The following is a 13771-nucleotide window of genomic DNA, read 5'->3' as shown; positions in this document are numbered from 1 at the left end:
CAGAGCAGCCAGTGAGCCTTCAAAATTCACACCTAGAGGCACCTGGGTGACTCAGTCGGTTAAGCCTCTGACTCCTGGTTTCCACTCAGGTCACAATCTCAAGGTTATGAGATTGAGCCCCATTATCAGGCTACATGGTCAGCAGAGAGTTTGCTTAAGATTCTCTCTCTCCCTCTCCCTCTGCCCCCCCCACTTGCTCGTATAATAAAATCTTTTTAAAAAATTCATATCTAATTGTCAATATCCTGCTTGAAACCTTTCAAGCCACAGTGGTGGCTTTCATTGGTTCCTCACTGCTCACAAGATCTGGCCCCATGCTCTAGTCTCCAGCTACTCAGAACTCCTAAAAAGCTGAGCTCCTCTTAGACTCCAAGCCACCACAAATCCTTGAATACCTCCTCCTCATCCTCACTTAATTCCCTTTCCACTTAAAACATCACTTCTGTCACTCCCAAACATAAACACACAGGATAGTCTCCAAGCTTCCTATTGCCACCCCAAGCCTTTACTTCTCAGCCCCCTCCTTTGTGGTCTATGCTAGCTTTCCATTAACTAGTGCCCTTAAAATTCTTAATTTTTTATGCAGCAGAACCCCTTTTCCAAATGTCATCCTATGCAGAGCCCTAATGCATAAAAAGGCTGAGCTTCTCAGCTTAAAGCAAGGGATTTCAAAGCCCTCTTCATTCAGTCTTCTGAATTCTAAGGCACTTCTCTTTCCTAAAATCTAAGGTGCAAGATAATTAAACCACCACTGTACTGTATTATACCGCCTACTCAAAGGAAGCAATACAGTACAGTAGAAAGAGTTGTCTTTGAAGCCGGACAGACTCAGGTTCAAATCCTAATTCTATCCTGTATTAGTTTTAAGATCTTGAGCAGTCTGCCTCTCTAAGGATCATTTCCTCATCTGTAAAACTCAGCTATAAAAACAGATGACCACTCTCACTACTTTCATTCAACATTTAATGGAGGTCGTAGCCAGTAAAATAAGGAAAGGAAAATTAATTAATTAATTAATTAATTAATTAATTAATTAATTTTGGATTGTCTGTAGTTACAGATGACATAATCACATAGAAAATTCTGTGGAACTACAACTACCAGCAAAATCAAAGGATATGACCTCAACATATAAAAAGCAGCTTTATGTTTGCATATTTGTGACAATTAGGAAATAAAATTCTAGGGGTAGCTGGATGGCTCAACCAGTTGATTTCAGCTCAGATCATGATCTCAATGGGCTCCCTGCTCAGTGGGGAGTCTGCTTATCTTCCTCCTTCTCTCCCTCTGTCCCTCACCCCACCACATGCTCCCATGCATGCTCTGTCTCAAAATAAATAAAATCTTAAAAAAAAAAATAGAAAAAATTCTAAAACAATTTACAATAGCATCAAAACACAAAATACTTAGGGTTAAACTTAACCAAAGACATCTAAGACTTCTCCATTGAAAACTACAAAGTGTTGCTGACAGAAATTAAAAACTCTTGGGGTGCCTTCAGCTCAGGTCATGATCCCAGGGTCCTGAAATCAAGCCTCACAATTAGGCTCCCTGCTCAAGTGGGGAGTCTGCTTCTCTTTCTCCCTCTGCCCCTTCCCCTGCTGGTGCTTATCCTTTCGGAAGGAAGGAAGGAAGGAAGGAAGGAAGGAAGGAAGGAAGGAAGGAAGGAAGGAAGGAAGGAAGGAAGGAAAGAAAGAAGAGAAAGAAAGAAAGAAAGAAAGAAAGAAAGAAAGAAAGAAAGAAAGAAATTTAAAAGTCTATATAAATGGAGAGATATACCATGTTCATGGACCCAAAGATTTAATACTGTTAAGGTGTCAACTCTCCATAGTGATCAATCTATAGACTCAATGCAATCACAATCAAAATCTCACCAAGATATTTTGGTAGAAATTTATAGTGAAATCCAAATCTAGAAACACTAAAAGAATATTTTAAAAGAAGAACAAAATTGGAGGACTTAACACTACCTAACTTCAAGACTTATTGAATTCACAGTAACCAAAAGTATGGTACTGATATAAACAAACTGACCACTGGGATAGACTGAAAATGTTTGAATATACATTCACATAAATATATATGATATATATTCAATTAGTTTTCATAAAAGCATCACAGTCCAACAGGGAAAGGAAAATCTCTTCAACACATAGTTCTATAATAACTAGATCTCAGCATAAAAAAAGAATCAATTCCCACTTATACACAACAATTAACCTGATAGGGACCACAGATTATATAAAAGCTAAAACTTCGGATTTTAGTATATGTGCTGCCAAAGCGAGCACTATAAAAGCTAAAACTATAAAGTTTCTTTAGAAAACAACATTAGGGAATTATTTCATGATTTGGTGGCAGGCAGGGGGTTCTTACAGAGCAATGACCAAAAAAAAAAAAAAAAAAAAAAAAACCTAATAAATTTGATCCTTTGATATTTAAAAATCTGCTCATCAAAAAACACCATTAGGAGAACAAATAAACAAGCCATAGGACAGAATATGTTTATATTCATAAAACATCTTTCTGATAAACAAGTTATCCAAGACATACAAAGAACTCTTATGACTCAATACTAAAAACTCAAAATTTAAAATGGGCAACAGATTTATGCAGACACCATTCAAAGGAAGACATAAGAATGGCCAATAAGAACATGAAAAGGTGTTTAATATCAGTCACCAGGATAATGCAAATTAAAACCACCATGACCACTGCACACCCATCACAGCAACTAAAATTAAAGACTAATAACATCAAAATGTGGAGCAACTAGAACTCTCATACATTGTTGATGGGAATATAAAAGGTACAATCACTTTGAGAAAAAGTCTGGCAGTTTCTTAGAAAACTAAACAGACACTCTATAAGCCATTTACCTAACAGTATTTACCCAAGAGAAATGAAAACGTAGTCCTACCAAAAAAAAAAAAAACTTGTATAATAAGAACATTCATCGAAACACTATTCATAATAGCCTCAAACTGGAAACCTCCCAGGTATCTAACCACTTGATAAACTCTGACACAATCCTATGATAGAAAAATGGACTGAATTTCTGATAAACACAACCACAAAGCCTTACCAAAAACATATACTATATGATTCTATTAATATGATGTTCTAGAATAGGTATGATTAATCTATGGTAGGAGGATAAAAGATCAGAACAGTTGCAGGGATCGACAGGTAAGGCACATGAGGGAAACTTCAGTAGTGATAGTAATGTCTGATATCTTGATAGAGGCTTGGGATTCTATTGGTCAAAACTCATCAAATGGTACAATTAACATTTGTACATTCCACTGTACATTAGATTTTACCTAAAAACCAAAAAGAACTGTAAAAACACACTGAACTATAGTTAATAACATGCATACTTAAGTGTTTAGGGATAAAATGTACTGATATCTGTAACTAACTTTGAAATGCATGAAAATGTAAGATGGATTGGTGGATGGAGGGAGGAAAGGATAGGCATGTGATAAAGCAAACAGTAAAATGTAAATTATAGAACCTAGGTGATGAGCTGAAATTTTCATAATAAAATGTTGGGTAAAAAAAGGACAAAAAAATTCAAAAATAAAGTGCAAAGTTCTTTCCTATTCTACCCACAGTTGTGAAATAAAATACATTATGGAAAATAGGGAGTAGTTGTCACTTACATTATTTTTGGCTGAAGCATCCTCACTGCTGTAATTTCTGGACCTCACTGCCATTGCTGGATTAGAGTCTTCCTTTCCACTACAACATATGCCATAATCCTTGGACTTCGTCATCATCCATATGTATAGAGTACTCCAATTCATCATTCAATACACCAACTCTGGAGCTCCTAACTGTCTTATTTCTCTCATCTCTGGAATCTTAAAATGCTAAAGTATAATTGTCATTTCTACTCATAATCCCCGATCTGCTCTCACTACCCTACCCTCCTCTTCCAACTCATCAGGATTCCTAATCCATGGGAGCCGCCTTTTTTTTTTTTTTAAAGATTTTATTTATTTATTCATGAGAGACACAGAGAGAGAAGTAGAGATGTAGGCAGAGGGAGAAGCAAAGTAGGCTGCTCGCAGGGAGCCCAATGCAGGACTTGATCTCTAGACCCATGATCACACCCTGAGCCGAAGGCAGATGCTCAAATGTTGACCCACCCAGGCATCCCCATGGGAGCTTTCATTTAAACCTCCACGACCTGTCTTACAGCTTTACCTCCTATCATTTGAAATACTGCTATCCTTAGTCTCTATTGCAACCACCTGCTACCAATTCTTGATCTGTACCCCCTCTACCTAAACTGATGAGTGCTGCTGGAGGAAATCTCATAACCAGACCAATTAATGATACTCCAAGTTTATGGTCTCCACACTCAGCACTGCTCAGCAATTCCTTTCTAATTCACTGGCTGGCTCCTTCTCCACAATCCCTAACAGCAATTCCAAAACTTCACCCTGCTTCTTAAACTCCTTACTCATTTCTCTTTCCTCACTCTATGTAAAGATTCTTGCCTTTTGTTTCAATATGAAAACAGAGACTACCTGTCATGAACTCCCTGCCCCACAACGTACAAACCCAACTTTATTTCTTTCCTCTCCAACACAGAAAAAAGGTTGCCATCACCCCTGCTAGAAGTAGCACAGCAGTGTTTAAAAATGCACTCTTAAAAAAATAAAAATAAAAATGCAGACTCTCTAACCAAATTACTCTTTCAAAACCTGTTTTTTGTCTTCATTCAACAAATTCCACACACCTGAGTTATACAATCTGTTAAATTTTAACAAATGTATATATCCCTGAAACTATCAGTATAATCAACAAATGAACACAAAAGCCTTCCCCAAAAACAACCACTGACCTTTTTGTCACTGTAGATGAGTTTTCAATTTCAAGAATTTTACATAGTTATATAGTATATACTCTTTTTTGAGCTGGCTTAATTATTTTGGAGATTCAGCCATATTGTCATTTGTGTCAATAATTCATTCCTTTTTATCACCAAGTAGTATTCCAATGTAGGACTATTTCACAATTTATTCATTCACCGTTAGTGGACATTTGGGTTGATTCCATGAACAGAGCTGTCACGAACATCTAGGTGTAAGTCTTTGTATGGATAAAGGCTTCATCTTTTTTTTTTTTTTTTTAAAGACTTATTTGAGAGAGAAGAAGCAGGAGAGGCAGAAAAAAAAGGAGAGCATTTCAAGCAAACTCTGCACTGAGCTTGGAGCCCAACGTGGGGCTGGATCTCACGACAATGAGATCATGACCTGAGCTGAAACCAAGAGTCGGACGCTTAAATGATTGTGCCATCCAAGTGCCCCAAGGCTTCATCTATTCTTTTTTTTTTTTTTTTAAGATTTTTAATTTATTTATTCATAGAGACAGAGAGAGAGAGAGAGGCAGAGACAAAGGCAGAGGGAGAAGCAGGCATCATACAGAGAGCCTGACGTGGGACTCGATCCATGGTCTCCAGGATCACGCCCTGGGCTGCAGGCGGTGCTAAACCGCTGTGCCACCGGGGCTGCCCAAGGCTTCATCTATTCTTAAGCCTTTACTTACACCCCTAGCAGTCCCAAATCTGCGGCGGCAGATACCAACAACCAACTGCCAGCTTTGACAAGTCCACCTGGATAAGCCATCTTTTAAATCAACATGTCCCAAATGTGTTTTTATGCCACTCTCTCCACCCCCAGGAGCTTCTCCTCCTCCATCCTGTCTTGACTAAAGGTACACAAACCAGAAACTTAAGACTCTTCCTGCTCTCTTATCACGTGCCCTACATCTCTCAAAATCCATCCCTACATCTCTTAGTTCAAATGCACCCTTAATTCAAATGTATATCATCTCTTGGCTGGACTACTAAACTAAACTAGCCTTCTAACTTTTCTCCTTACCTCTGGTCTCATTCTTTTCCAATGCATTTTCTATTCTATAGCCAAAGTGAATTTTCTAAAATTCCAAACTGATTTTCATCCCCTCAAGAAAAAATTCAAACTGCTTAGCTTAATATTAAAAAATTTCTCTATAAACCAGTTTCCTCTCCAAACTCATCCTCTGCCCCTTCCCACCCTGCTCTAACTTAGTCATTTCTGGATGATGTCATTTACTTTTTTATCCTTAGTGCCAAGGGCATTACCTGGTCTGTAGTAAGCATGACATATTTGTGCAATAGATAAGATAGGACTTAGATTGATATAGTGAAACATTCTGCACATATCCAGGAAAAGCAGTCATCCAGTTTAGCTGAAGCATAAAGAATATGAAATATTATGGTAAGCAATCCAGTCAGAAAAGCAGGATGAAGCCAGATCACTGATCACCACCAATTCCATGCTAAAGACTGTGTACCTCATCTTATGCCCTCAAAATTTATCAATTGTTTGTGTGTGTGTGTGTGTGTTTTTAAGTTTTTATTTAAATTCTAGTTAGTTAATATATAGTATAATACTGGTTTCAGGAGATTTTAGTGATTCATCACTTACATGTAACACTCAATGCTCAAGTGCCCTCCTTAATCCCCATCACCCATTTAGCCCATCCCCTGGCCCACCACCCCTCCAGCAACCCTCAGTTTGCTCTCTGTAGTTAAGAGACTCTTACAGTTTGCTTCTCCCTTTTCTCCCTCCCCCTATGTTGACACCAGTGGTTGAGAACAAGAGTGCAACATATTCAGAAGTGTTCTATAACTTCTGAAATCTCAAAAAACAGATATGGGAAAGGTAAGAGGCAGTAAACTAGTTAAGAGGCTATCTACAGTAGTGTGGGAAAGGAGACTCAGAGTAGAAGGCAACAGATTAGAAGAACATGTCAAAACGGAATAAACCTATAGGCTGTGCCTGGGTATGGGGAGGAATAGTAAAAGAGAGAAGTAAGAGATGATTCCAAAGTTTTGAACCAAATAAAATAATAAAGCCCTAATCAAGAGGAATTTTTTAAATAGTCAGTGTAAGGGAGAGAGGTGACGGTTTTAGTTTGGGTATTCCCTCACCCATTTAGCCAAATTATGTGCCTACTAGATAAGTATCAGGCACTGAATGTGTGAAGGGTAAAAAGAGGGGTAAAATACCATTCCTATTCTCAAGGACCATCCAATCTAGTCCTGGGATGGGGGAGATGGCTAAATAGGAACTTACAACTCACTGAAGTGCTAGGGTTTGCTGCTAAAAGAAAATAAAGACTATCCAACTCAGCCCTGAGGATTTGAGAAAACACCTGAGTTAGTGTTGGCCAGGCAAAGGGCAGTCCAGGTTAAGAGAATAACATAACAACAGAGCCTCAGGTAAGAAAACACAAGTTGGGCACTTGTTTCTGCAAACAGTAAAATAAGTCTAAAGGAAGAGTTCAAAATAGGGAGCTATCCACATGAAATGTCTAGCAAGCAGGTGAAAATGCAGGTCTGAGCTGCCAGGAGTGCATCCAGATATGCAATAGATTTTCAACCTCATCTTAGGTGGCTTAGAGTCAAGAGCAGAGGCTATCTCAAATAAGAATTGGAAGAATCTTTACTTATCAGCTAGATTGTGTACACTTCCACCTCCCCCCATCACTTCTGTCATGCAAGGTTATCTCTGCTTCAAGTCAAAGCAGGTTTATGTAAATAGGCAACGAGGACCGGTGGGGACTGTGAAAAATTGGAGATGCATGCCCAGTCTAAAGAGGAAAGCCATTCACTCAGCTCCAGCAGTTTACGGTCTTGCCCAGTGGGGAGAGACCTTCCTATTCTTCAAGAAAAACTGAAAATTCAGATTTTACGTAACATCTCCCACGTTTAAATACTGGCAACTAATTACATTAAAAGTTTGTAAAAGAACACTGTGCCAGCCAAACAAAATGCTTCTATGGAAAATGCTTCAGCAAGGGCCACCAGTGTGGCAGTTAGACTTGATCTGCCAACTCCTACAGTGCTCTTTCCATTACTTCACAGTACCCTCAACTAACAGACTATCTTGATGGTTCCCTGGGACAGGAGTTGTTTGCTCCTAAGCCAAACAGCCCCAAACAGATTGGGTTTTATGAGTTCTTCTGTATGTTCTCAACAATGTCTCTGTCTCCTCCCCACTCCACCCCCACCTCCATCAGTACCAGGCTTCTATCATGACTGAGACCTCCTACTCCCCTCTTATAAGCTAAGACACCAAGATTACAGGTAAAGTAAAAAGAGTTGAGAGCCCTGATGGGATAGCTAATGAATACGGTATATAAGGAATATGGCATCTCTCTGGTTTTCTTAGAAAACAGTATCACAGAGATGCCTATTACTTACTCAGACACTTAAGGAAAAGAGTCAGTAACTTATATCTGAAAAAAATGAGCAAATTCGGCTAACTAAATAGTTTCCACTGTAAGCTTCCAAGGAGCTGTTGGGGGGGGGGGGGAGTGCTGCGTAGGGCAAAAGGGAAAGTAAAAGTTGCTGGCCTTTGGGAAACATCAGGCACCTTTTAAGACACAGTTTTTAAAAGTATAAATGTTTAGAACAAAAGGTACACCACAATCTCAACTCTCAGTAGGAGCAAAAATATTTTTAATAACATAAAAAACATTTTTTGAGCAACAAGAAATTGGGATTAAGCAACACTACTAAAGTAATCTATTTATAGAAAAGGTAAAAGGGAAACAAAAAAACACCGTTTTTATGTTCAAACACATCAGTTTCTGACGCTTTGGTGTTTGTCACAATGTTGCTTTAGAAGCTTTTAAAGTGTAGCAACAATTCCTAAATGTACTAAAACATTTTAAAAGCACAGATCATGGAGTGTACAACTTTAGATAACAATGTGGCAAACTTGAAAAAATACAGAAAGGCTGAAAATCCAAATTAACAAAGCAAGATAGAATGAAGATTCTCGGACGCTGGGGGGGGGGGGGGGTGGGGGTTGGGGAGGGAGTAGCCTGTGCACCCGCCCCTGTTCCCCGGGGCAGTGGGGGAATCCGGGGGAATGAAGAGTGATTACAGAGGGCGAGCAGAGCAGGCCGTGTTCCGGCTGGCAGGCGAGCTCTGCAATTACCCAGAGCCAGCGGTGTGGCTAGAGCGTTCTCGAGCCCACCGAAAACAGCACACTGGACACCTAAAACTGGAGGCTGACAGCAGTTCCCCGGGCAAGACGGACAAGGCGGAAAAGTGGCCTGCTTTGACCTCCGCTGCAAGCTGAGCCTCCCCCAACTCCTGCCTGCGAGTCGGGGGGGCAGGACAGTCACCTCTCCGAGGCTGGATGATTCGGACAAACTCTGCCTGGCTTCCCGAGGCCTTCCCACACACCCGGTGAATGTCAACAGCGAGCGAGCCGGCGAGCGTGGGGGAAGCCTCCCAGGCCGGGAAGAAAGACGGCCCAGCGCGCGCCCCGCCTCCCCGGCCCGGCCCTTCCCCGGCCCTTCCCCGGCCCTTCCCCGGCCGCGGCCCCGCGCCCTCGCAGGGGCTGCAAGCCGGGAAGCAGGGTCCCGCGCGCGCTCCTCACCTTCTTCAGCGCCGGCACCAGCAGCCCCCGCCACTTGGGTGCGTTCTCCTCGCTGAAGAACTCGTACGGCAGCTGCTGCGCCTGCATGGTGCCCCCGGGGCGCCTCTGGGCGGGGAGAGGGGCGGCGGCGGCCGGGCCGGGGAGCCGCGAGAGGGCGAGCTCGCAGCACCCAACAGGCCCGCGGCCCCGCCGGACGGCCCGGCCCCCTCGGGGCGCCGCGCGGCCGGGCTAGCCCCGCAGAGGCGGCTGACGGGCGAGGCCCGCGCCCGGCCAGCCACCCGACACGGGCACCCGCGGCGGACAGCGAACGCAGCCCGGAGGCGGCGGCGGCGGCATCCCGCACCACCGCCCCGGGGCCGGGCCCCCCCGCCCCTCCCCGGCCCGCCGGCGCCGCCCCGGGCTGCCCTCCGCCGCGGCCGCCGCCCGCCGGGGCTACGCTCCCGGGCCCGGCCTGGCCCCGCGGCGCGGCCGGCGGCTGGGGGAGGGCGTGTGGAGGGACACTCCGGCCGCGGCGCCCGCTCCGCGCGGCGGGGACCCCGAAACGCAAGCGGCCCGGGGCGGAGCGGGGCCGGGGCGGAGCGGGGGAGGGGAAAGGCCCGAGGTCGTCGTCGGAGGATCCGGCTGCCCGGAGGTGCCGCCGCCGACGCCGGTGTAGCGCTCCAGCTTCCTACTAGCGAACTGAACCTGCTCGCTACTGAGCATGCGCCGCCCGGCGGGGCCGGTTCGCTCCGGGTTTTCCGGCTCTCCAGCGGAGGAGGAGGGAAGCGCGGGAGGGGGGGCGCCCCCGAGGACTGCAGGGGAGGAGCCAAACGGCCCCGAGGCGTCGAACCCTGGCCTGCGGGGTGGGGTGCGAGCTACCGCGAAGCAACCCCCATTGTGTGCTTGGGTCGCGAGGGCTCCCACCTCTCGGGAGTCCCCGGGCCTTTAGTTTCGGAAAGGGGCGTGTGTGTGTGTGTGTGTGTGTGTGTGTGTGTGTGTGTGTGTACTTTGTTCCTGAACATGAAGACCTGCCCAGGGCATGCAATGTATAGTAAACAGACTGGACAAAAGATAGGTGCTTTTCTCACGAAACCTACTGCTCGATATTTGTCGGGTAATAGAAGTGATTGCAGTATTTCCCATACGTCTCCCCACCCCCGGCCCCAAGATTTATCACCAAGAATAAAATGCGTACCTGCAGCGTAGATTTTGCGTGTGCGTTTTGAGTTCAATATGTTCATCTTTCAAAGCCACTTAAATTTGAACGCCTTTGAATAAATTATTTATTTAAGGTGATTCTTAAAGAATCACCTCCGTGGAAACAGACCTCTTTCGCAGCTCCCAGGTCCCAGAACGTGGGGCACTTGGTTTATCTGTTTTGTAATCTCTCCTGGCTCTCTGAACTAGATAGCAAACTCCTGCAAGGCAGATCTTTTGCACCACGGGCTCTACACAGAATAGGCACTTAGTGAATGTTTGGGGAGCGCTAAAGGAGCATTATCTACAAACTGTTCATCTCAGGGATGCAGGTGTTTAACAACGGCACTGTGTGGCTGGCCCTCACGGTTTACCATTAAGTGCTTTTTGAGCACAATCTCGTTTAATACTCATAGCAATTCCATTGTATTCATTTCACAGATGAGACAGTTTAGAGAACTAGCTTTGGTTAAAGTTGATACTGGACACTGCTATTCCAGAGAACAATAAACAGGATCGCATAGATGAAAACGTTAAAGCAGTTATAGTTCCTAATCTCTACAAGACCTCTTTGCCGAACTCTTAGAAAAGCCTTAGGTCTTTCCCTTTTAAAATGTACACGCAATTTGCATTTTAATATCCTTCACATTTTCAAAGTATTCGCAATGGACATTTTGAAAATCATCCATACATCCTGTGGGTAAGATGGAGATAGAGGAATCACAGCTTTTAGAGGAGTTGGGGGCAGGAGAAGGGGGTTTCAGGGGAAAGAAGGGTCTCAGCCAGCCATCTTCAAATATGATATGAAAGGACTAACATGGAAAAAATCATAGGATATGTAATATGGTTTATGTGATTCTAAACAATTGAACTAAGATCAAGCCTCTGGCTCAAATTATTCCTTGGCTTCCCATTGCTCTTAGAATACTTTTTTTTTTTTTAAGAGTATTTATTAGAGAGAGCACGTGAGCATGCTCGCGGAGGAGGGGAAGAGGGAGCAGCAGTGAGAATCTAAGCAGACTCCCTGCTAAGCATAGAGCCCCACCCCGGCTCCGCTGTGGGAAGATCACGACCTCGGCCGAGAGTCAGCGGCTGGCTGCTTAACCGAGTGACCCACCCAGGCGCCCCCTCTTAGCATACTTTTCAAAAACTTCTTACCACGACCCGCAAAGTCTGCATCTGGCCCCTGTTTTACATTCTCAACCTTGGCTCACCACACTCCCAAGTCACACTAGCCTTTTGTCTATTCCTAGAAAACACCAAACTCTTTCCTGCTTCAGGAAAGCTCTGTGCTTCCCTCAACCTGTAACTCACTTTGCTTCTAACTCTCCACTTGGCTGGTTACAAACGTTACCACCTCCAAGAGCCCTTCTCCCATCACGCCAAGTTGTTCCCACCTATCTGTTTTCACCATAAACCTTGCTTATTCCCTTGCTAGCATCATCACAGCCGCTAGAGTGCATTCCAAGAGCTCAACCTCTCTGCTGCATCCTTGCATCCCCACCACCTACAGTCCCTGATACACACAGGTGCTCAACAAATATTTTCAAAGGAACGAGAGTTGGAGGAAACTTCGAGGAAGGCTATCGAATCACAGTCGTCCCAGAAACACAGACGGTCTTCGGGGGCGGGGGGTGGGGGTGGTGCCAATAAAAACCGTACATTCCGGGGTTAATAGGTTAGATCTGGAGTCCCCTACAACCTGGGAGTCTCCGATTTGACTGCAGAGGTAAACAAGCCCTCTTGAAACATGGGTTACAGCCCGGCACGAGCATGCTTAACGGCCAGAGCAGGTTTTCACTAGCTTAGATCTACGTTTTGGCCGCAGCCTGAGAGCAAGCAGCTGGCGGAAGATTGCAGAGGCTCGAGGCTCGACGCTTCTCAGCGGAGCCCTAAGGGGCGTGGTTCTGGGCTCGGCGCCGCTGAGGTCGGAGAGCAACCGAGCCCCTCCGCGCCGTTTGCTTGTGTCTCTTGGCACAAATCAAAACACCTTACGGCCGTGCAGCGGTACAAGACAGCCGCGGGAGACGCGGACAGCGTCTAGTGGAAACGCGAAAACTCCCTGGGGGCGCTCAGCCTTAACGGCCGACGGCCGCCCGCGGCGGCGCAGGCGCAGAGGTTCCGTCCGCGCCCCTCCCCAGCCCTAAAGAGCCTTGAGCCAGAGCGGACGTGACGCACGGGGGCGCGCCCGACAAACTAGCCGAGGCCCGAGTGCGACGCGTCCAGGAGGGCTAGCCGAGTTCCGAGAGTGTCGCGACGGCCCCCGCGCCGCGGGTAAGGGGGCGGGGAGGGAGCTTGGGCCGGCGGCGCGCCCCCTGCAGGCAGCAGTGCTCTTCTCCCTGCGCCGCCTCCCCACCCCCCGCCGCAGCCGCGGGGCTCCCCGCCTGGCTGCGGCGACAGTCATGCTGCTGAAGCGGACCTCGGGTCCAGTTCCTCCCTGTTCAGGAGCCTTCACTGCTATCCCAGGATAAAGTCCAGAGTCCTTAGCTCGGTATTCATGACCTTGCACAATCAGACCACACTACTTATCTCTCCAGCTCTATCTCACTTAAAGTGGACTACTGTTAACCCATCAGGTTCTGCTTCCTGCCTAGGCTGTTCCGTCCGCGTGGTGAGCCCACAACAGCCCCCCCCGCCCCGCCCCCGCCCCGCCAGGGCTTCACCTCATCTCCCTTGTGCGCACTCACCGAGGAACTAACTCTTTTCCACGCTCTTGCGCCCCCTTCTCTCTCAGGTCTTTCCCGACCCCCCCCCCCCGCCCCGCCCCGGGTTCAGGATTCTTACCGTTAAGCTTTAGAGCCCAGTGCGCAGAAGAAACAGCAGTTTCAGCCACCAGCAGAGCCACAGTCCTCTTCCAGCGGCATATCCTCGCTTCGTGTCCCTCAACCCTGTCTCTCTTCCCAACCCCTACTTTTTCAATTCCAGTTCTCCAAATAGTATGTCCCTAAGAGACCACAACAGGGAAAATAGTGACCCAGGAAACCACCGCATACCTACCCTTTATCACTTTTTAGTTACGACTCTGATTTCCTCCATCTGTATCTCTCCGTCAAAGACGGTGGGGAGCAGGGTAGGGACGGTTAGAAGAAAAGATCCAAAAGCTCTCCAAGATAATGTGAGACTGTTCCTGGCCCTTTGTTTTT

At 45.8% G+C, this 13771-nt stretch overlaps 1 protein-coding gene and 1 long non-coding RNA gene across 3 annotated transcripts in view; one reads left to right on the top strand and one right to left on the bottom strand.

Moving 5' to 3' along the window:
* SOS1 (SOS Ras/Rac guanine nucleotide exchange factor 1) overlaps nt 1-9636 on the bottom strand; it is a 140015-nt gene extending 130379 nt beyond the window's left edge. Inside the window, exon 1 of one of the 2 annotated variants that reach the window (XM_072770432.1) lies at nt 9453-9636. In XM_072770432.1, the coding sequence (XP_072626533.1) occupies nt 9453-9539 (87 nt within the window). In that variant the 5' untranslated portion in view covers nt 9540-9636. The remainder of the gene's footprint in view (nt 1-9452) is intronic. The other variant, XM_072770433.1, reaches the window with a different exon arrangement.
* Nucleotides 9637-12791: 3155 nt separating this feature from the next.
* Nucleotides 12792-13771, top strand: part of LOC140601486 (uncharacterized) — a 66197-nt gene continuing 65217 nt past the window's right edge. The window contains exon 1 of the long non-coding RNA XR_012004497.1: nt 12792-12902. This is a non-coding gene — a long non-coding RNA (uncharacterized lncRNA). The remainder of the gene's footprint in view (nt 12903-13771) is intronic.

This window comes from Canis lupus, chromosome 12 (assembly GCF_048164855.1).
Source record: "Canis lupus baileyi chromosome 12, mCanLup2.hap1, whole genome shotgun sequence".
NCBI lineage: Eukaryota > Metazoa > Chordata > Mammalia > Carnivora > Canidae > Canis > Canis lupus.
This window is presented reverse-complemented; position numbering and strand designations above follow the sequence as displayed.